The 21,225-nt window shown below is 41.5% G+C and overlaps 1 protein-coding gene across 1 annotated transcript in view; it reads left to right on the plus strand.

Annotated features, from left to right (window-relative positions):
- The window catches only part of SLC1A7 (solute carrier family 1 member 7), a 55,507-nt gene extending 40,988 nt beyond the window's left edge, over window positions 1-14,519 (plus strand). Inside the window, exons 8-11 of the mRNA XM_066623599.1 lie at window positions 564-758; window positions 7,254-7,388; window positions 12,172-12,271; window positions 13,834-14,519. Coding sequence (XP_066479696.1) covers window positions 564-758; window positions 7,254-7,388; window positions 12,172-12,271; window positions 13,834-14,073 — 670 coding nt within the window. The 3' untranslated portion in view covers window positions 14,074-14,519. The remainder of the gene's footprint in view (window positions 1-563; window positions 759-7,253; window positions 7,389-12,171; window positions 12,272-13,833) is intronic.
- Window positions 14,520-21,225: the final 6,706 nt, after the last annotated feature.

Here is a 21,225-nt window from a genome sequence, read left to right on the forward strand (position 1 = left end):
GGAAAATGATGTAAAGTTGTGAAGGAGCAATTATGTGCCTTCAAGAGCATGTAGGACCTTAGTCATTGTCTTTTTAAAACCAGCAGCACAGTGTGACTTGTTTGACTTGTATCAAACAGCAAGAGTCAAAAACCAAAGATTGAATTCCATCTCTGTAGGTATTTTGAATTCCTGGTTGTACTGATTCCTTTCCCTTAAAATTATAATACTTCCTTCATAGCCACCTTTTTACATTATAGGTCTCAAATTATAGCGCTCATAACAATATCTTCACAGGGATATCTCTTGGCTGAAGAAAAAACTTTACTTTTGCTTTAACTTTAATGTGAAATTTGAGTGTGTTTAGAGTTTAAAAGTTTTGCACCCTATGAACAAGATGCTCAAAATCTGTATAGCCACACCCACACTTCGAACACGGGCTCTTTTTTCTGGCACAGAACATGGTGACTGCTTCATAATTTTGAATATCTCAAATTTCACTTAATTTTTTTTAAAGAAAGCAAGTTTCTAGTCCGCATTGTTGTGCTAAACTCAGTCTATGCTTATCTGTGTTGTTATTGCAGCTCAGCCACTTTGCCTATAACCTTCAAGTGCTTGTTAGAGAATAACCACGTGGACAGGAGGATTGCCAGATTTGTGCTCCCTGTGGGAGCCACAATCAATATGGATGGGACTGCCCTTTATGAAGCAGTAGCAGCTATTTTCATTGCTCAAGTAAACAATTACGAACTAGATTTTGGACAGATCATCACCATCAGGTAAAAAACACTTTATAAAGAGACTTCTTTATTCAGCAGACTTGACACTATAGAATAGATGTAGACTATTTTCTTATCATTTGAGTACAGACCATATTGCTGAAACATCAGTACTGTGATCCAAACATCTTTGTTCATAAAGACAAATTGGGAAATGAAGACTGTTTACATTAATTTTGGGGGGAAATAATGGCTTATGAGTAGAGCAATCTTATAAACACTATTGTTAAAAATAAACAGCTCAGTTATACCCTAGCTTTCAGTTTCAAATTGAAGCACCTAAAGTGGTCTAAATATACATTAACAAGAACCAATGTGGTGTAAAGGTTAGAATATTAAACTTAAAAGACCCAAGTTCAAATCATCACTCAACCATAAAATTAACTGTAATAAAACAAAAATCCTCATTCAGCCATTCAGCCATAAAATATACTAGTAATAAAACAAATTTTGCATTCAGCCATGCAGACCAGGACACATTTGATCAGGGCACAATCATCCAGGACACAAATACCTTAATATCTCTTTTTAGTTCTCAGTTGCCTTACTCCAGAGTAGCAGCACAGTCATCAAGGGAGTACTCAAAGAAACTGGTTGGAATTTGTTGCGTGTAGATTTCAAATTACACTAGCTTTGAGATCAAACTGTGCTTATTTAGGATTAAACTCATTTAGAACGAAAACCATGTCAGTGACCTTTTTCTAATTCTTTGCAAGTCAAGAAAGTTGGCTGATGGAGAGGTTGGATCTGATGCCCTCCAGTAAGCTTCTTCATTAATGTTAAGATGCGTTGATGGGGGTCAAATTTTAGATAACTCTTCCATCTATACTGCATACTACTGGCAGTGCTTATTTATAGGACTGTAGGGTGTGATTTTAAAACCGTTCTGCTGTTGACCAGCACAGCATTTTGAAGACAAAATATTATTTTTCCTTAAAAAAAAAAAAGGTCAATCATATTCAATCATAAGCATAAAATTTCCAATTGCATACTTTTTTTTAAATGGCAGCTCATATCAGATATTCAGTCAACAATTCAGGAAATTAACTGACCACTATAGTCTGGAAATGTGACTGAAGAAAGAATTATAGTTGGAAAATAAGCAAACCTTGAATGACAGACTGTTCCTCTGAAACATATTGTGTGTTTGAAGATGGCTTCATTTATTAAGGGGAATAATAAAAGCTTCTTCAAATATGTTAGAAGCAGGAAACCCGCCAGAGAAGCGGTTGGCCCTCTGGATGGTGAGGGAGGGAAAGGGGAGATAAAAGGAGACTTAGAGATGGCAGAGAAATTAAATGAGTTCTTTGCATCTGTCTTCACGGCAGAAGACCTCGGGCAGATACCGCTGCCCGAACGGCCCCTCCTGACCGAGGAGTTAAGTCAGATAGAGGTTAAAAGAGAAGATGTTTCAGACCTCATTGATAAATTAAAGATCAATAAGTCACCGGGCCCTGATGGCATACACCCAAGGGTTATTAAGGAATTGAAGAATGAAGTTGCAGATCTCTTGACTAAGGTATGCAACTTGTCCCTCAAAACGGCCACGGTACCAGAAGATTGGAGGATAGCAAATGTCACGCCTATTTTTAAAAAGGGAAAGAGGGGGGACCCGGGAAACTATAGGCCGGTCAGCCTAACATCTATACCGGGTAAGATGGTGGAATGCCTCATCAAAGATAGGATCTCAAAACACATAGACGAACAGGCCTTGCTGAGGGAGAGTCAGCATGGCTTCTGTAAGGGTAAGTCTTGCCTCACGAACCTTATAGAATTCTTTGAAAAGGTCAACAGGCATGTGGATGCGGGAGAACCCGTGGACATTATATATCTGGACTTTCAGAAGGCGTTTGACACGGTCCCTCACCAAAGGCTACTGAAAAAACTCCACAGTCAGGGAATTAGAGGACAGGTCCTCTCGTGGATTGAGAACTGGTTGGAGGCCAGGAAGCAGAGAGTGGGTGTCAATGGGCAATTTTCACAATGGAGAGAGGTGAAAAGCGGTGTGCCCCAAGGATCTGTCCTGGGACCGGTGCTTTTCAACCTCTTCATAAATGACCTGGAGACAGGGTTGAGCAGTGAAGTGGCTAAGTTTGCAGATGACACCAAACTTTTCCGAGTGGTAAAGACCAGAAGTGATTGTGAGGAGCTCCAGAAGGATCTCTCCAGACTGGCAGAATGGGCAGCAAAATGGCAGATGCGCTTCAATGTCAGTAAGTGTAAAGTCATGCACATTGGGGCAAAAAATCAAAACTTTAGATATAGGCTGATGGGTTCTGAGCTGTCTGTGGCAGATCAGGAGAGAGATCTTGGGGTGGTGGTGGACAGGTCGATGAAAGTGTCGACCCAATGTGCGGCAGCAGTGAAGAAGGCCAATTCTATGCTTGGGATCATTAGGAAGGGTATTGAGAACAAAACGGTTAGTATTATAATGCCGTTGTACAAATCTATGGTAAGGCCACACCTGGAGTATTGTGTCCAGTTCTGGTCGCCGCATCTCAAAAAAGACATAGTGGAAATGGAAAAGGTGCAAAAGAGAGCGACTAAGATGATTACGGGGCTGGGGCACCTTCCTTATGAGGAAAGGCTACGGCGTTTGGGCCTCTTCAGCCTAGAAAAGAGACGCTTGAGGGGGGACATGATTGAGACATACAAAATTATGCAGGGGATGGACAGAGTGGATAGGGAGATGCTCTTTACACTCTCACATAATACCAGAACCAGGGGACATCCACTAAAATTGAGTGTTGGGCGGGTTAGGACAGACAAAAGAAAATATTTCTTTACTCAGCGCATGGTCGGTCTGTGGAACTCCTTGCCACAGGATGTGGTGATGACGTCTAGCCTGGACGCCTTTAAAAGGGGATTGGACAAGTTTCTGGAGGAAAAATCCATTACAGGGTACAAGCCATGATGTGTATGCGCAACCTCCTGATTTTAGAAATGGGTTATGTCAGAATGCAAGGGAGGGCACCAGGATGAGGTCTCTTGTTATCTGGTGTGCTCCCTGGGGCATTTGGTGGGCTGCTGTGAGATACAGGAAGCTGGACTAGATGTGCCTATGGCTTGATCCAGTGGAGCTGTTCTTATGTTACATTTGTTCCCTTACCTTGGGGCTCCATTGAAAGTTGGATAGGATTGGGCCCTCAGTCTGCCCAATATTGCTATAGCAAATAACAGTGCATATTAATACAAATATGTTTATCTGTAGCTCAGTTCAAATGCTAAGCAACATCTAGAAAATTAGCATTTATTCAATAAGATATGTGAATGAATACATTCGCCTTTAAAAGGGGATTGGACGAGTTTCTGGAGGAAAAATCCATTATGGGGTACAAGCCATGATGTGTATGCGCAACCTCCTGATTTTAGGAATGGGTTAAGTCAGAATGCCAGATGTAGGGGAGAGCACCAGGATGAGGTCTCTTGTTATCTGGTGTGCTCCCTGGGGCATTTGGTGGGCCGCTGTGAGATACAGGAAGCTGGACTAGATGGGCCTATGGCCTGATCCAGTGGGGCTGTTCTTATGTTCTTATGTTCTTATGTTCTTATTTGCCTCTTTTTAGGCAGATTTCCCACAGTGAATTTCTAAAATAAGAAGGGTCAAGGGATTAAATGAGTCCATAAGCCACAACTTTTGATTTGGAAGCTCATTCACACAATTCCAGATGTTATTGGCTGACTAGGGTTAGTGAGAGACAATCTGTGGACATTTGGAAACATCCTCATATAACATCACATGTTCTACCCTGGCAGTATGTGCTGGGCCTGAGATCTGGCTTCATATTCAGCCTTGTAGATTGTACATGCTCTTGTTGACTGACAGCCTAAACTTCAAAGTAAATAATTTTAACACTTTTTGGGGGGAGGGGGAATGCAGGTGGGGCCTTGGTATCCTCCAGGGATTCGTTCTCGGAACCCTCACAGATACTGAAAACTGCAGATAATGAAATCCATGGTTTCTGCCCCTTAAACCCTCCAAAGGTGACTGGAGCCTCTGTGTCATTCTGAATGCCTCTGCCTCTGAATACCTCTGTGTCATTCTGAAGCCTCTGTGGGCTCCAGAATGGCCCTTATGGGCAAAAAAAAAAGAAAAAAAAGAAGTTACTTCTGGTTTCCCTCAGGAAAGGGAAAGGGAAGAGTTTCAGGTTGGGCCAAGTCCAGAGGACCCACATTGAGCCAGATCTTCTGATATATAATCTGCGAATAAATAGGCTCCGCTTATATTCTTGCCAAGAGAAAGGGAGAGACAGAAAGAGAGATCTAGCTGGGGGATGTTTGCCAGAGACACTTTGCCTACTACAGGATGTTTGAGCTTGGGTGGCAGAGGATAAAATAGCCCAGTTTTTGGAAAAATGGGGGTAAATGAATGATCAAAGAAAGACACACCTAAATGGAACCTTTAATTCTTTGATGTGTTGTCATATGGCTAGAGCGGTCACACTGTCAGTCTGCTTCAACACAGACAAATCAGCTTTATGTTGGAGTGTGTATATGCGGCTGTGATGTGCATCTTGCAATCTGCTGCATGCATGGATTTACTGCTAGGAGCAGGAGCAGGAACAGGACTGGCCTTGCTGTGCAGTGACTCAAAACAGTAGTGCGGGTGGCATTCTTGGAGTGGTGGCAAACAGATAACCCCCCAGCACATCTGTCCACCACCTTCTCCAAGCTGCTACTCCACTGGGGACTTTAATACACTTCTTCATTTGCTGAGAGCCAGTTGGAAGAGGATCACAGCACTGGTAGCTCCTGTCCCACTAGTGCTGTTAGAAGGTGGAGGAAAGGGGGGTGGGAATCTGCTACCATTCCAAATCTCTTCCAAATCTCATTCCAAAAGAAAATATTTCTTTACTCAGCGTGTGGTTGGTCTGTGGAACTCCTTGCCACAGGATGTGGTGATGGCGTCTAGCCTGGATGCCTTTAAAAGGGGATTGGACAAGTTTCTGGAGGAAAAATCCATTACGGGGTACAAGCCATGATGTGTATGTGCAACCTCCTGATTTTAGAAATGGGCTATGTCAGAATGCCAGATGCAAGGGAGGGCACCAGAATGCAGGTCTCTTGTTATCTGGTGTGCTCCCTGGGACATTTGGTGGGCTGCTGTGAGATACAGGAAGCTGGACTAGATGGGCCGATGGTCTGATCCAGTGGGGCTGTTCTTATGTTATGTTCTTATGTTCTCTTCTTCCAGTACAAAGCACTAAGTAGATTGGGAAAGGCAATTTGGAGCCCACATCTTCCTTTCCCCCCTGCCCTTTACTTATGATGAGTGCAATGGGCCAGCCTCCCTGCTTTGCGCTGCTTGTCTTTGCAATGAACAGGAGTTGGGAATGCTGGGAAGAGAAGGGGACATGGCGTGCCCTCTAATTCACCCACCTGCCTACCCTCATTGATGGCAGTGTGTGCACGCACAAGTGAACACACATACAGAGGTGGCATTTGAGGTGGCATTCAGGTGGTGTGGAGGTACTGTCCCTGGGAAGGGAAGATTCCTGCAGATGGTTTTGATGCAGTTGTGTTTTTGCTATACCTAAAGTGGACTGAAGGAAGCCTGCTTAACTTGTGAATCACCAAGCCGGACACAGAGAACAGCTATGTTTGGCAGTCTGACCGTGGTAACTCTCAATACATGCTTGGTGGGCCACATCCAAAAGTTTCACAAGTTACACTAGCGTATAAGGAAGTTCTGTTAAAAATAAGGGACTGAATTCTTCCTTTTGCTGCAGCAGCATTCAAAAGAATCTATGCTGACATAAAAGAAAGCAAAAAAAATTGCATCAAGATAGTTGTCTTAAATTTTAAAAAAAGTTGATAAAGTGTGGGGGGCTGCATTACAAATTTGTACTTTACAGTTTATGTCTGCATATTTCCACTTCACAATTTGGATAAATGTGTATGGATTTTGGCACACCATCACATGGATTACAGTGCTGTGTCAAAACTGTGGTGAGAGATGCACACAGCCAGTGCACTATTAGCCGGGAGCCAGAACACACAATTTCTTCCAAGATTTTTCCTGCAGCTTCCACCTACCCAATGGTTATGTAAATAGGCCATTACTTGTTCCAAATTCTGGCATATGGTTTCCATATGATGCAGCTGTGGGAATATGCATTCATTATCAGTAAGGCCTTGTGGATTCTGAGAATTTGATGATCTTCATATCATTACTGCCAGCAGCCAAAGGAACTCAACCTCAGTTATAACAGCTGCTCTTAACTGGGACAGTGGCACAAATTATTTCCATTTGCAAATTCTCAATATCTCTGCTACTTCATTTTGTCCATTACTCTATAATAACCCCTATTCCCTATTCAATAGAACTTCGTTCCAACTAAATTCAGGTTGTTAAAGCATATGAGAGACGCATGGCAAATAATTTGGGCCAAAAATACTCGGGGACGAAAAGCTGTCTGTTTCAGACTTGGGTATTTTTTTGTTTGTTTGTTTTTTGTGTTAAATCACAATTGTCTTTCTGCTTGTCTGTAATAGTATTACAGCAACAGCAGCCAGCATAGGTGCAGCAGGGATCCCACAAGCTGGCCTGGTGACCATGGTCATTGTTTTGACATCAGTGGGACTGCCTACAGATGACATCACTCTAATAATTGCTGTTGACTGGGCTTTGTAAGTAAATGAAATCTCTGTTTCTTTATTCTTCAAACCAAGCTGATTGTGTGTATGTTGGACAGCTCAGTTTGTAGGAACTTGTAGTATACTGTGAACCAAACAGCAGAGGAGGGAACTTGATCACATTACTCATTGCCTAATTCACCCATGGTTTTGCTTCATGGTTTTCTATCTCGCAGACTCAGCTTTCCATCTGTAAAATGGGCACATTAAGGATGTAAACACTGCCTTGCTAAATCAGACCAAAGGTTTATCTAGTTCAGGACTCTTACCCAGAGTTGTGATCAGCAATGTATCCTTGGGAAACTTACAAACAAGGCATGATGGTGGCATTAATCTTCTGATGATTGTTCCCAGCATCAGAAATGGAGTCATACTGTTCCTGAAGATAGAAGTTAACTATTCCCCATGATTTATTAGACCCATCTTTCATGAACATTAGGGGAAACTCCATGACAAAAAGATTGTAAAAGTGCAATGAAGAAAGTCAAACTTCAGCCTGCAATGGCATTATTGAAATGGCACACGAATGTATTACCATCAGGACAAGAAGCAATGTATTCATTCACATATCTTATTGAATAAATGCTAATTTTCTAGATGTTGCTTAGCATTTGAACTGAGCTACAGATAAACATATTTGTATTAATATGCACTGTTATTTGCTATAGCAATATTGGGCAGACTGAGGGCCCAATCCTATCCAACTTTCAATGGAGCCCCAAGGTAAGGGAACAAATGTAACATAAGAACAGCTCCACTGGATCAAGCCATAGGCACATCTAGTCCAGCTTCCTGTATCTCACAGCAGCCCACCAAATGCCCCAGGGAGCACACCAGATAACAAGAGACCTCATCCTGGTGCCCTCCCTTGCATTCTGACATAACCCATTTCTAAAATCAGGAGGTTGCGCATACACATCATGGCTTGTACCCTGTAATGGATTTTTCCTCCAGAAACTTGTCCAATCCCCTTTTAAAGGCGTCCAGGCTAGACGTCATCACCACATCCTGTGGCAAGGAGTTCCACAGACCAACCACACGCTGAGTAAAGAAATATTTTCTTTTGTCTGTTCTAACTCTCCCGACACTCAATTTTAGTGGATGTCCCCTGGTTCTGGTGTTATGTGAGAGTGTAAAGAGCATCTCCCTATCCACTCTGTCCATCCCCTGCATAATTTTGTATGTCTCAATCATGTCCCCCCTCAGGCGTCTCTTTTCTAGGCTGAAGAGGCCCAAATGCCGTAGCCTTTCCTCATAAGGAAGGTGCCCCAGGCCCATAATCATCTTAGTTGCTCTCTTTTGCACCTTTTCCATTTCCACTATGTCCTTTTTGAGATGCGGCAACCAGAACTGGACACAATACTCCAGGTGTGGCCTTACCATAGATTTGTACAACGGCATTATAATATTAGCCGTTTTGTTCTCAATACCCTTCCTAATGATCCCAAGCATAGAATTGACCTTCTTCACTGCCGCCGCACATTGGGTCGACACTTTCATCGACCTGTCCACCACCACCCCAAGATCTCTCTCCTGATCTGTCACAGACAGCTCAGAACCCATCAGCCTATATCTAAAGTTTTGATTTTTGCCCCAATGTGCATGACTTTACACTTACTGACACTGAAGCGCATCTGCCATTTTGCTGCCCATTCTGCCAGTCTGGAGAGATCCTTCTGGAGCTCCTCACAATCACTTCTGGTCTTCACCACTCGGAAAAGTTTGGTGTCGTCTGCAAACTTTGCCACCTCACTGCTCAACCCTGTCTCCAGGTCATTTATGAAGAGGTTGAAAAGCACTGGTCCCAGGACAGATCCTTAGCGCACACCGCTTTTCACTTCTCTCCATTGTGAAAATTGTCCGTTGACACCCACTCTCTGTTTCTTGGCCTTGAACCAGTTCTCAATCCCTTGAGTTCTCAATACCTTGAGGAGGCCTCCAAGGCTGCCTCCCCAACACAAGAAGCAGCGCATATACCATAGGCAGAGCAGCACCGGCACTGGAAAATTGGATTGGATTGGGCCCTGAGTCAATTCTGTTGTGTTGCCTGTTTGGGCATTCTTATCATTACAGCTTACTGATAGGGTTATTGTGAACCTAAGGAACCTCCTGCCCTGTCTCATTTTTCTCCTCCTGCCCTCCCCAGCCACTTTTATGGTATATCATTATTTCACCTGTCAGTTGTTAGTACAGGAACAGGTTGCTGCACTGGGACAAAGTTTAAGTTTACACTTGTTCACTTAATGCCACAAGGAGCACTACTGAGTTTTGGGAACAAACAATCCTTGTGTCCAGTCCTGTACACAGAGTGAAATAATACTTGACAGTGGACTGGTCCGTGTATTCAAACATGGTTACTGTCAAGGAATTTCAAAGAGATGGAGGAATTTTAAGCAATGGTTAGTGGAAGGTGGTTTGGAAGTCTCTGACTACCATTTTAATCCCTCTCACCACCTTCTACAGGACATTTGTCATGAGGCAGGCCAATTTCTGTTCTCAGTATCCTAGATGGGGGTTAGAGAGGGTGAGAGTCCAGCACCCACTCTGGCGCTTCTCTGCTTAAAATCACCCTTTCTCCTTCCACCTGTGTCTCACAGATATCAATAACCCGCATTTGAACACCAGAATCTACTGCCATCATGTCTGATTCTGCCCCCAGCTCCCTTATCTGCCACTTTCAGGGCCAAACAGATGTGACAGGGCCATCATTCATGTTTTACACTGACAGTGAAAGGAGCAGATAAGAGAGGTGATGTTCAACCACTTGCTCTAGTATAGTTCTCCTGGTTTTGATATCAGGAGTGAGCTGGAAAGGAAGACAAGTGGCTGCAGCAAGAAACTAAAAGAGTAAGGTGTGAGGGAGGGATGATTTAGTGTCTTCCTGTGTGCTCCTTTTACTGTTAAGACTTATCATCCTCTGCTTTACATGTGGAATGGCAGTGAATGTATGAGTAGTGGCTCCATCACATCTTCTTTGACTCTAAATTTTAACAGTGGGGGACAACTGTGGGCAGAACTGCATGTAGTTAGTAGATGTAGCAGACCAATGTCTCAAACACACACTAACATACTTAACAGCATATGAAAAACTTTCTGATTCAACCCAACTTCATCAAGCTAAAGAAGCTAAAACCTGGACAATACTGATCTTGGACCATCATTTGCTTTTCTAAGCCAAACATCTGGATGTTCCTGGATTTCAGCTTTATGACCAGCATCAATCTATTAACCATTGTGATTGAGTTTTCAGATGTGCTTGTTTGCATTGGAAAAATGAGGAAATTACAGATGTGTTTCAGATTTAATGTTGCTTTGCCAAGATGAACTTGACTCAGCTTCAAGTAGTGTACTAAATGTAGTTCCAGCTCATACACCTGCCCTTTTCCCCCTAAATTTTTTATATTCTTCCAATCAGCTTTAAAGGTTTGTTTTGCAAAATTTACCCTTTCCTCATTGCTTGGTGAAAAAACTGCAAGGTCATCATGGAATTGATTTTACCAGATAACTACAAAATAGGCTATGCCCAAAGGAAATAAATTGAAAAGATATAGAAATTTCAGAATTATACACCTGAATACAAATGTGACAGTAAAGGGTTAATCATAGAAAGAGAGATGCATCTAAACTGAATTCCCAAATACAGAGATATTTATATTCCATAACTGTATTCCTTAACTTGACATAAATGCTATTGTTCCCTGCGTTCATCTCTATCCATCAACCATAAATGTCCAAGCCCCTTTTTACCCGCAATTGGAACCAACATTTTGTTCTGCTTTCCAGCTGGACATGCTTAATGACTCCCTCTGCTTATTTTGCCTAAAAAAAAATTACACTATATAAAAGTACAGTTCCTTTCCTTGTTCTCATGTTTTTGTCTTAAAAACGCGTTCCGGTTTTATTTTTAATACTTGGCTCAAGATTCGCTTCCTTCATTATTCACAAAAGATTTTTAATATTTCTGGACTGATGGAAGAAGAGTATTCCCTCTTCCTTTACAGACTCTTTAAAGTTGTGCTGGATTCCATACTGTACAAAATCAATTCCAAATCAACCCACTTGGAGACTCCTGGAGCCAATTACATAGAATCTGGAGACCAGAAGCACAATGGAAGTTTGGAGCTGGGTTTGATTTGATGAAATCCAGAGTGAATTTAGTCAACCATCTATCACCCAAGTCCCACTTAACTTTTGGATTCTACCATTCATGTTACTGTTTAGGAGGTCAAAAGGGAGAGTAAAGTCAGCTCATGAGAGATTTTCTTCCTTGAAAGTTTTGAATTACTTTTGCTCTTTCAATACAGAATGTACAGAAATTTCAACAAATGTAAATACAATACACACACAGTATAAAATCATACTTTTGGAAAACATTAAAATGTTGTTGAGGTGATACATTTTATTTCTTTGAGGCATCATATTTTCTTGTCACAGGTTTAGTTCAGGAAACTTTTGGTTCAGGAAATGTTTGACCAGTTTGGTCTGATGTTGTGACATATGAATCTATACTCATTATTTTGTGTTTCCTACTCTCCATCTGGACATTCTTAAGTTTCCCCTGCTTATTTCTCTTAAACATTTCTCTCCCATTTTCCTGCCCTTCATAATCTGTTGATTTGGCACGACATCAGATTGGGTTTATATGTTGTTGTTTTGTGTGAGTACAACAGAAATGTAAAGGTCTGTGAATGTTTGCATAACAAAGGAAGGGACCTCTTGCCCCTTGTTAATGCCCTTGCTTTTTTTTTCTTTTTCTTTTTCTTTCTTTTTTTTGCAGAGATAGATTTCGAACAATGATCAATGTTCTGGGAGATGCTCTTGCTGCTGGAATAATGGCTCACATCTGCAGAAAAGAATTCACCAAGGAGGTATCCGAGGTAGGAGCAAAGCAATGAGAAACCGTGCCCCAAAACACTGAAAATGTTATGCTTTAGACCAGGGGTGCTCAATAGGTGGATCGCGATCTACCGGTAGATCACGAGGCAAAATGAGTAGATCGCGGAGTGCCGACCCCCCCTTCAGGTGCCTCTGGGAGGAAACGCCGGGAGTAAGGCCCATTGTACTCAATGGGGCTTACTCCCAGGTAAGTGTGGCTAGGATTGCAGCCTCACAGTCTAATCCTAGGCATGTCTACTCAGGAGTAGGTCCTGTTATACTCAGTGGGACTCAAGGTACACCAACATACATTGTACACATAAATGTTATATGTTATGATGGCGCGAACATTGTAAAAAAAACTCTGGTAGATCTCCGGGCCTTGCTGGGTTTCAAAGTAGCTCTCGAGTCAAAAAAGTGTGACCACCCCTGCTTTAGACATTGCAAGAAGTTGAGTACTTTAGGAGAGATAGTCATGGCTGTCATTTTCTCAAACTCACTTAACATAATCTAGAACAAATAGTTACAGTAAATGCCATACTAAACACAAAACAGAAAGGTAGGATTCCTCTGGAGTGCTGAGGTGTAGTGCCATGGTGTACATAGAGTGACCAGATACAACGGAGGACAAAGTGCCTATACCTTTAATCATTGCATCGAAGGGGAAATATTGGCATGTGCAGCTCAACATAAAAAGGTGTAAAAAGCTGCACCTGCCAAAATTCCCTCTTCTATACAATGGTTAAAGATATAAGCACTCTGTTCTCCATTGTATCTGGTCATCCTGACCATAGTGGGGCAGTTAGGGCACAAGTGGGTAGAAATGGGAAGAATGAATGGCAGGCTGCAATTCTTTATGCGCTTATTTGGCAGTAAGTCCTCTTGAGTTCAATTATACTTACATTTAAGTAGATTTGCTTAGGATTCTGCTGGTGGTCAATAGAACCAATGATGAAAATTGAACGTAATGGCAGCAAATCTGTACCTATGAGCTGTCAATATCTGACAAGTGAACTTCATGTTCAGAAATATTGTTAACAGCCTTCCTAAGACTATACTGGATCAGATTGCAGATGGTGGAATCATGTTTGAATGGTCCTCTTACATCAAATTGCTTTATCTGTGGAAAGCTGGGGAATTGGAGAGAAGGTTTTTAGCTTAACCTTCTTTGGAAAGCATCTTTCCTTGTGCAGGAAAGCTTTTTTAAAAGTGTGTGGGACTACATGCATGCATGCTACCATTTACGCACCCTCATCTGCAGTAGTATAATCCCAGCAGTGCTGAACTACTTGACATTTATGAGCATATCCATTAGTTCCATTCTGGACTGCAGGGATCATGGGTGCTGCCATTTTGAAATATGACTGTTCTATACTGATTTTGGAATTCTGTGGCCATGTTGCACATAAAAATGCTTCATAGAGCCACTCACAGTAAGCTAAATTGAGTATGGCTTAATGGCCCCAAGTTTCTCAAGGCAACAGCTTCTTATCAAGCTCTGGGCACCAAACAATTCCCTGCCATCTCTAAGACAGTAATCAATACCTTCCTATTTCATTCATAGGTGCCTTTGATTTGTGAAACAAAACCCATCAGCATCCACCAGATAATGGCTTACCAAAGAAATGGCTGTGTGAAGAGCATGAATGAGTCCCATGAACCAGAACCTGCAAAAACATTTCAACATCACATACCTGTTCAAGTGGAGCATGAAGAAAACCCCACAGAAACCCATACAGAGAAATCCAGTAGTTGTAAAGATCACTGCACTATTGAAATCAATGAACTGGAAACAAATGTGTAACTGTTACGCATGGCGGTAGCTGAAACCTACCTAACAATGACTACCTCACAGCTGGCAGTAGGTAGCTGGCAGCTGTTTGCCTTGAATGGGAAAGTGTGGAATAACTGCCATGAGTGAACTGACACTATGAGGCCAGCTGTGAACATCTGGAAGGACAGAAGGCTTCAAAAAGTGCAGCTTTTTCAATAGGTTGATTGGTTTTAGTGCAAAGGCACTGACCAATGAACAACTTTGGTTTTACTTTGGGCAATTGATATAATTTCCAAATGAGTTTTTGATGCCCTTTTTAAGTAAGAAGTTTAATCCCTTTTTAAAAAAAACATTTTAACAGCTCCCTTTCTCTCTGTCCTAGAAATCATGAAGAGAACTTTGCAGCACTCAGCAATGTTTTTATATTTCAGTGACCAAAAGAGAGGTCATGCTGAGCTTCAAAATTACTGTGACAATTGCCCTGACATTTTGCCTAAAGCACTCAATATTTTACATTCAGTAACATTCAGTTGAATTTTACATTGAATTAAAAAGATATGTATCTTAGCAAGTGGCCAAGATAATTTCTTATTTGGTAGAGGGTCTCCTTCTTTTAAACTTTAGCATTTTTCTTAAGTTGCAGTGTAACAACCCACTTTGCGTTGTAACTTCATTGCCCATATTAACCACCATTCTGTTTAAATATTTATTTCTGTGTATCCAGTGCGTTAGTTTCTCTTATTCCATATCTCGGCTGGTTGTGATGGTGATGACACAACATTGATGATATACAGCAGGCCCTCAGTGTGTTAGGAATTCTCAAAACCCTTTCCCTTTAGGGAGGAGAAATAAATTGCAACCAAGTAAGTTTTGTTACTTGGCAGGGGTTTTTTTGGTAAGATTTTTTAATTTTTTTTGTAAATTTTTTAAATATACAGATAGCCACTTGTATTACTTTTTTTTTTAACCAATATAATTTTTTGTTTAATGTATTTATTTTGGGGGTGTTACATTTTTGAGATAAAAGCAGGTCTTAAGCTACAGTCTAAAAATACCCCATCACACAAAAATCAGTTTGCCTTCTAAGTGCCAGATGCATTTTCTTTCTTTCTTTCTTTCTTTCTTTCTTTCTTTCTTTCTTTCTTTCTTTCTTTCTCTCTCTCTCTCTCTCTCTCTCTCTCAAAAAAAAAAAAAAAAAAAATTTAGCTCTGGAACTGCAGGAGCCCAAACACAAAACAACTGGTGCTAAAGAAGAATATGTAATGTCTCGTTTGTATAGACTGTATATATGATGACATTTATTGCCCAGATCCCTTGACTAAAACAGACTCTGCCGTCTCAGAACAGACTAAACAGAGGCGCAGATCCAATATATGTGACTGTGGCCCATTTTGTTGTAATGTTATTCTCAGTTCCATCATGATGTTGTTATGCTCTCCATCTTTTAAATCTGTTTCTCTGAACGAATAACCATGCTTTTTCCTCTGATATGTGGTACCCTGGCTAGACTTTCTCCCTGTGTGTGGACAGCCGCACACATCTGTGCTTTAAATACAAGAATGGCATCCATTTGAAGTGGGAGCAACCTGAGGGAAGGGGAGGCAGGCAGCAGCACTCTGGCTGTTAAATGAATTGTGCCCATTTTGGAGTTGCGTTTAGGATTTGATGAAACGTGTCCAGCGTCTCTATAGTAAAGTCATGCCGAATAAGTAATGTTTTCTACACTGAAAGTTAATGTGGTGTGCAGGCTAGAGCAGAGTTTTCAAACATAAAGCCTTTGGGCTAGATACAGCCAGCAGAAGCTCTTTATCCAGCCCATGTGAATATTGGGCTCTCCTAGCACTGCCCTTTCAGTAGGACTGCTTCTGCTGAGGTTATGGGAGGGAGAGATGCAAGGAGTTATCAAAAGGCAAGGAATGCTACAGGACAAGGGGAAAACAAAGAGGAGTGGTTAGAGAGAGATGCTGCTGAGGCACTGGGTGTGTCCTATTATTATAGAGGCTGCCCTCTCAGTAGCGCGGCTTCTGCCGACGTGTCACTTCAAAGCGCACCTCTCAGCTGCTAAGTTGTGTCTTGGCAGGTGTGATTGAAAGGCAGTCTGTGTGATAATTGGGCTCTCTCAGCGTAATAATTGGGCTCTCCCATATCTTGAAAATATAATCAAGATTTGCATATTTATCTCTTCTGTCACTTGCAACTAATGGATTCCTATGTGAGAACAAAGTGCTTATTTCTGGCCATCATCTACATAATGATATCAGTTCCAGCCCTTAGCAGGTGCCATGTATTCTATTTGGTTCACTATATGCAACAAGTAACACCCCTAGGCTAGAGTGTTGAATTTAGGCAGGGAAGGCCCCAGGTTCAAAATCCTTGGGCTAGTAGTGAACTTACTAATCTTTCAGCCTACTATCTCACATGATTGTAGTGATCATAAACAGGAGGAAGGCCCTGACTTCCTTGAAGGAGAAGAGAGATTAAAAGGTAATAAATTATAATTTTAGCTTCCTTTTGTTGCTTTCCCTGCGTGACAAGCAACAAACACCTGCCCAAATGTTCTTTTCTGTATATCTATAAAAAGTACCAGAACCCTTTTACTGTTCTGGACAATGGGATCCTCATTGCAAAATTGCTGCAGGGGGTCAGCAGGTCCCCTCTTAATATCATTAAGTAGGCACATTATTTGGGCTGGATTCTGGAACTGTACATCTCCCATACTGTGCAAACCTCTGAAGAAGTGGTGATCTCATGCTCTGCTCCAGACCGATGGGAGCTTGGCTCCCCTTGGGATTGGAAGCTACCTTTCTTTTCAGTGCCTGCTTTGCACTGGCTTCCATGGCAGATGGCTTCTGTTCAGTTTGGAGAAGCTTGGCTTAGTAGTTGATCTCAGTGTCTCTCTGTGCACTTCTTCCCCCCCCCCTTCTTTGGCCCCTCACACCCTTTCCTTCCTTATATCTTTACTTTCCCAGATCATTTACTACTTTGGCAGTCTGGGGGTCTCTTACCCCTGCCTTATACCTTCACTGAAGAGAAGGAGTAAGTGCTGCATAACATAGTTTTCTGAGAAAGAGAGAGGATGGACTTCTGAGACAAAGGCAACAAACAGTGATCCAATTCTCTACCACATCTAAGATTAAAATGTGGAAATTTGCCATGGATCCTGGCTTCTTGCTTTTCGTTATATACAGTATACTTAGACTGAGATGTCTGACTGTTCCGTCTCTCTCTATTATTCTCCTGCTGCCCTCCTTTCCCAGGCTCTCATGAATCCTTAAATTATAAAATAATTCACCAGTATTACCAGTGTTACCAACTGCATCATGTTACCAATGTTTTCAGTGGGAAATGTTTTTAATAAAGATCCCATTCTGTGCACTGCTAGAGTGAGATGCTGTCACTTTTGAACAGGACTGAAATGAATACAGTCTATTCCAACATTTGAAGTTCAATGAATTTTCTAGTTTTGCCAGCTTTTGAGTAAGAAAATATTGGATTGAACTAACAATATGATGTGATTTTTTTTTAACCAAGGAATTCAAGGATTGATGTATTCAAGGGCATGTTTTCATTTAACACTTGATCTCACATGAACTGAACACTCTAGAATAAGCCAGTATCTTTTGGCATATGCAGGAGTTTGGGACAAAGCTTTAAGAATACAGTATTGTTTCCCAAAGTTGGAAGGTTAGACAGATTTCACAAAGAGGTCTCCTACTAGTTATTCATCTTGACAGTTATATGGCAACTTGATTTTCAGAAATATTAAGGCATAATGCTTATTATTAAGGCATAATGCTCATTTTTTATTTTCCAGCTGTATATCAATGCAGCTGTTGATTATGTATTTGTAGGGACTTCAGAATGTGCATGCCACATTGGGGGAGGGGTAATAGCAGGTGTGGAGTATTAACTGCATGCACTGTTTTGGGGTTTCCTGGAGGCATCTGATTGGCCACTATGGAAAGAAGGATGCTGGGCTACATAGTCCTTTGGATCTGAACCAACTGGGTTTCTTGTTATGTTCTTTTAACTTACACAGACATGCCAACAAGGGCCAGAAACCCTGCTGTCCTTGAATTTGTCTCTATTCACCATTTGCTTGCTCTTAACAGAAACATCCATTATTTGGCAGATGAATCTAATTAGGCAGGCAACCTGTGAATTAATCTCATATTAAGGCATGTTGCTCATTTCTCATTTTCCAGCCATATATCACTGCAGCTGTTGATTATGTAAGTGGTATTTGTAGACACTTTGTACTTGTGGATATGATTCTCATATGTTGTCCAGGAGACAACAAACATGTGATCCCTGCAGGCTCAGAAGATAATATAAAGCAAACCATCTGCAAATCACAACAACGTCCTGCATGGAATAATACACACAATAATAATAATGGAGTGGAAAGGAAATATCTCTGAGCTGGCAATGGTTCCTCTTGCCTTAGCCTTCTGACTGAAAAAGTGATTAACATTTTACAAAAACAGACATAGGCCACAGCAAAGAAAAATAGGTGAGAGAGGAACTAACTGGAGGAACAAACAGAGGAAATCAGATCAGTTAGCATTCTTAGAATTCATTATCAAGAAACCTTTGGACCAAAGCCACAGTTCCACCATTCCAGTAGAATAATTAAGTGGACTCTGCAGATTTAAATGCCTTCCATGGGGTTTTTCGTATCAACCCAATGGGGTGTTGGAAATGTCCTTAGTTGCTCTCTAGTTAGATTATAGATGTTTATAGTTCAAAAAGAGGGATGTGTAAATCCCAGCCACATGCATATGTATGCTTAGGATTTCTTTAAAATGTATTTTTATTCATCTTTCACTTTCTGGGAGCTGGACTGCACACCATGCAGGTCCAAATAAAACCTCAGCACAGTGGAGGCTTACCCAGAGGTCAGGGAACAAATGTTCCCAGAGGCAGCCTCTACCATTGCCCCCCCTTCCCTGCAGGATGCAGCAGTAGCCTTTTTGGTGCCATTGCATTGGCAGAGGCAGGGGTATGGCTAAGATTGGCATCTAAGTGTGTTGTGTGTATTTGCATCTGTGTACCTGTGTATAATTCTTTCGCGTCAGTGTCACAGTGAGATGCCCTACCCTACTGGTAGTCCTTAAGGGCACTTTTAAAAACATTGACATTAAGGTTTTACTTTTCATAAGAATGGGGAAATGAACTTATGTATCCGTAAATTATGGCCAAACCCAGTTTTGTTTAGCAAAAAGTTTGAAAAAAGAATTCCTTGCCAAGATTACTGCGTATTCTAATGTACCAAGATCACTAAGTATTCTAATACTCAGATCACTGAGTATTCTACAACTTGTGCAGCTCAAAGTAGATTTTTTTTTTACGGTGCTGTCTTTCTTGGGCTGAACTATAAGCTTAGTATGAATTCCGCACATTCTGATGGTTCCATAAAACAAAGCATGCTATAAATATGTTTTGAAATGTCTTTGTAAAAACCAAGCTCGTGTGCAATGTGCAACAACACATTATTACAAGAATCTTATGTTTGCAAAGCCTTCAACAATGAAGGGATTTTTGGATGTCATTTGCTGTCCATCTGTTTAAAGGCTCTGGACATTGTACAGACTTCTGTTCTCAAAGAGGTCTTCCTGGGATTCTTTCATGTAACTGAGATATAAACAACTGATGCATTTGCTGTTCACCAAATATGCTCCTTTGGAGATTTCATGGTGGAGTTAATGAGAATGTTAATGTAAAACAGCCACATTGGCAGAGGATTGGAGGATAGCAAATGTCACACCAATGTTTAAAAAGGGAAGGAGAGGGGACCCGGGTAATTATAGGCCAGTCAGCCTAACATCTGTTCCAGGTAAGATGGTGGAATACCTCATCAAAGATAGAATCATAAAACACATAGACGAACAAGCCTTGCTGAGGGAGAATCATCATGGCTTCTGTAAGGGTAAGTCTTGCCTCACAAACCTTTTAGAATTCTTTGAAAAGGTCAACAGGTAGGTCCTGTCATGCACTGGGAATGGGTTGAGGACCAGAAAGGAGAGAGTGGATGTAAATGGCCAATTTTCACAATGGAGAGAGCTGAAAAGCTTTTCAACCTGTTCATAAATGACCTAGAGACAGGGTTGAGCAACAAGGTGGCTAAGTTTGCAGGCAATACAAAACTTTTGTGAGTGGTGAAGATCAGAAGTGATTTGGAAGCGCTCCAGAAGGATCTCTCCAAACTGGGAGAAGGGGCAGCAAAACGGCAGATGTGTTTCAATGTAAGTGTAAAGTAATGCACATTGGGCCAAAAAAAAAATCAAAACTTCACACGTAGGCTAATGGTTTCAGCTATGGAGACGGAACAAGAGAGGAATCTTGGGGTGGTGGTGGACAGCTCAATGAAAGTGTTGACCTGATGTGTGGCAGCGGTTAAGAAGGCCAATTCTATGCTTGGGATCATTAGAAAAGGTATTGAGAACAAAACAGCAAATATTATAATGCCGTTGAACAAATTGATGATAAGGCCGCACCTGGAGTATTGCATCCAGTTCTGGTCGCCACATCTCAAACAGGACATAGTGGAAATGGAAAAGGTGCAAAAGAGAGCGACTAAAATGATTAGTGGGCTGGGGCACCTTCCTTATGAGGAAAGGTTACAGCATTTGGGGCTCTTCAGTCTGGAAAAAAGGCACCTGAGGGGGACATGATCGAGACATACAAAATTATGCGGAGAATAGAGTGGACAGAGAGATGCTCTTTTCCCTCTCTCACAACACCAAAACCAGAGGACATCCACTAAAATTGAGTGTTAAGACAGACAAAAGAAAATATTTCTTTACTCAGTGTGTAAGTCTATGGAACTCCTTGCCACAGGATGCGGAGATGGCATCTGGCCTAGATGCCTTTAAAAGAGGATTGGAAAAATTTATGGAGGAAAAGTTCATCACGGGTTACAAGCCACGATGTGTATGTGCAACCTCCTGATTTCAGAAATGGGCTATGTCAGAATGCTGGATGCAGGTCTCTTGTGTGCTCCCTGGGACATTTGGTGGGCTGCTGTGAGATACAGGAAGCTGGACTAGATGGGCCTATGGCCTGATCCAGTGGGGCTGTTCTTATGTTTTTAACAACAATATTTTCCTCAGTCAAATATATGAGAGGGGTGTTTGTTAGAAGAACAATTTCTTCTAACTAGGAGTCAGTATTGTTTGAAAA

This window comes from Tiliqua scincoides, chromosome 4 (assembly GCF_035046505.1).
Source record: "Tiliqua scincoides isolate rTilSci1 chromosome 4, rTilSci1.hap2, whole genome shotgun sequence".
Classification (NCBI taxonomy): Eukaryota; Metazoa; Chordata; class Lepidosauria; order Squamata; family Scincidae; genus Tiliqua; species Tiliqua scincoides.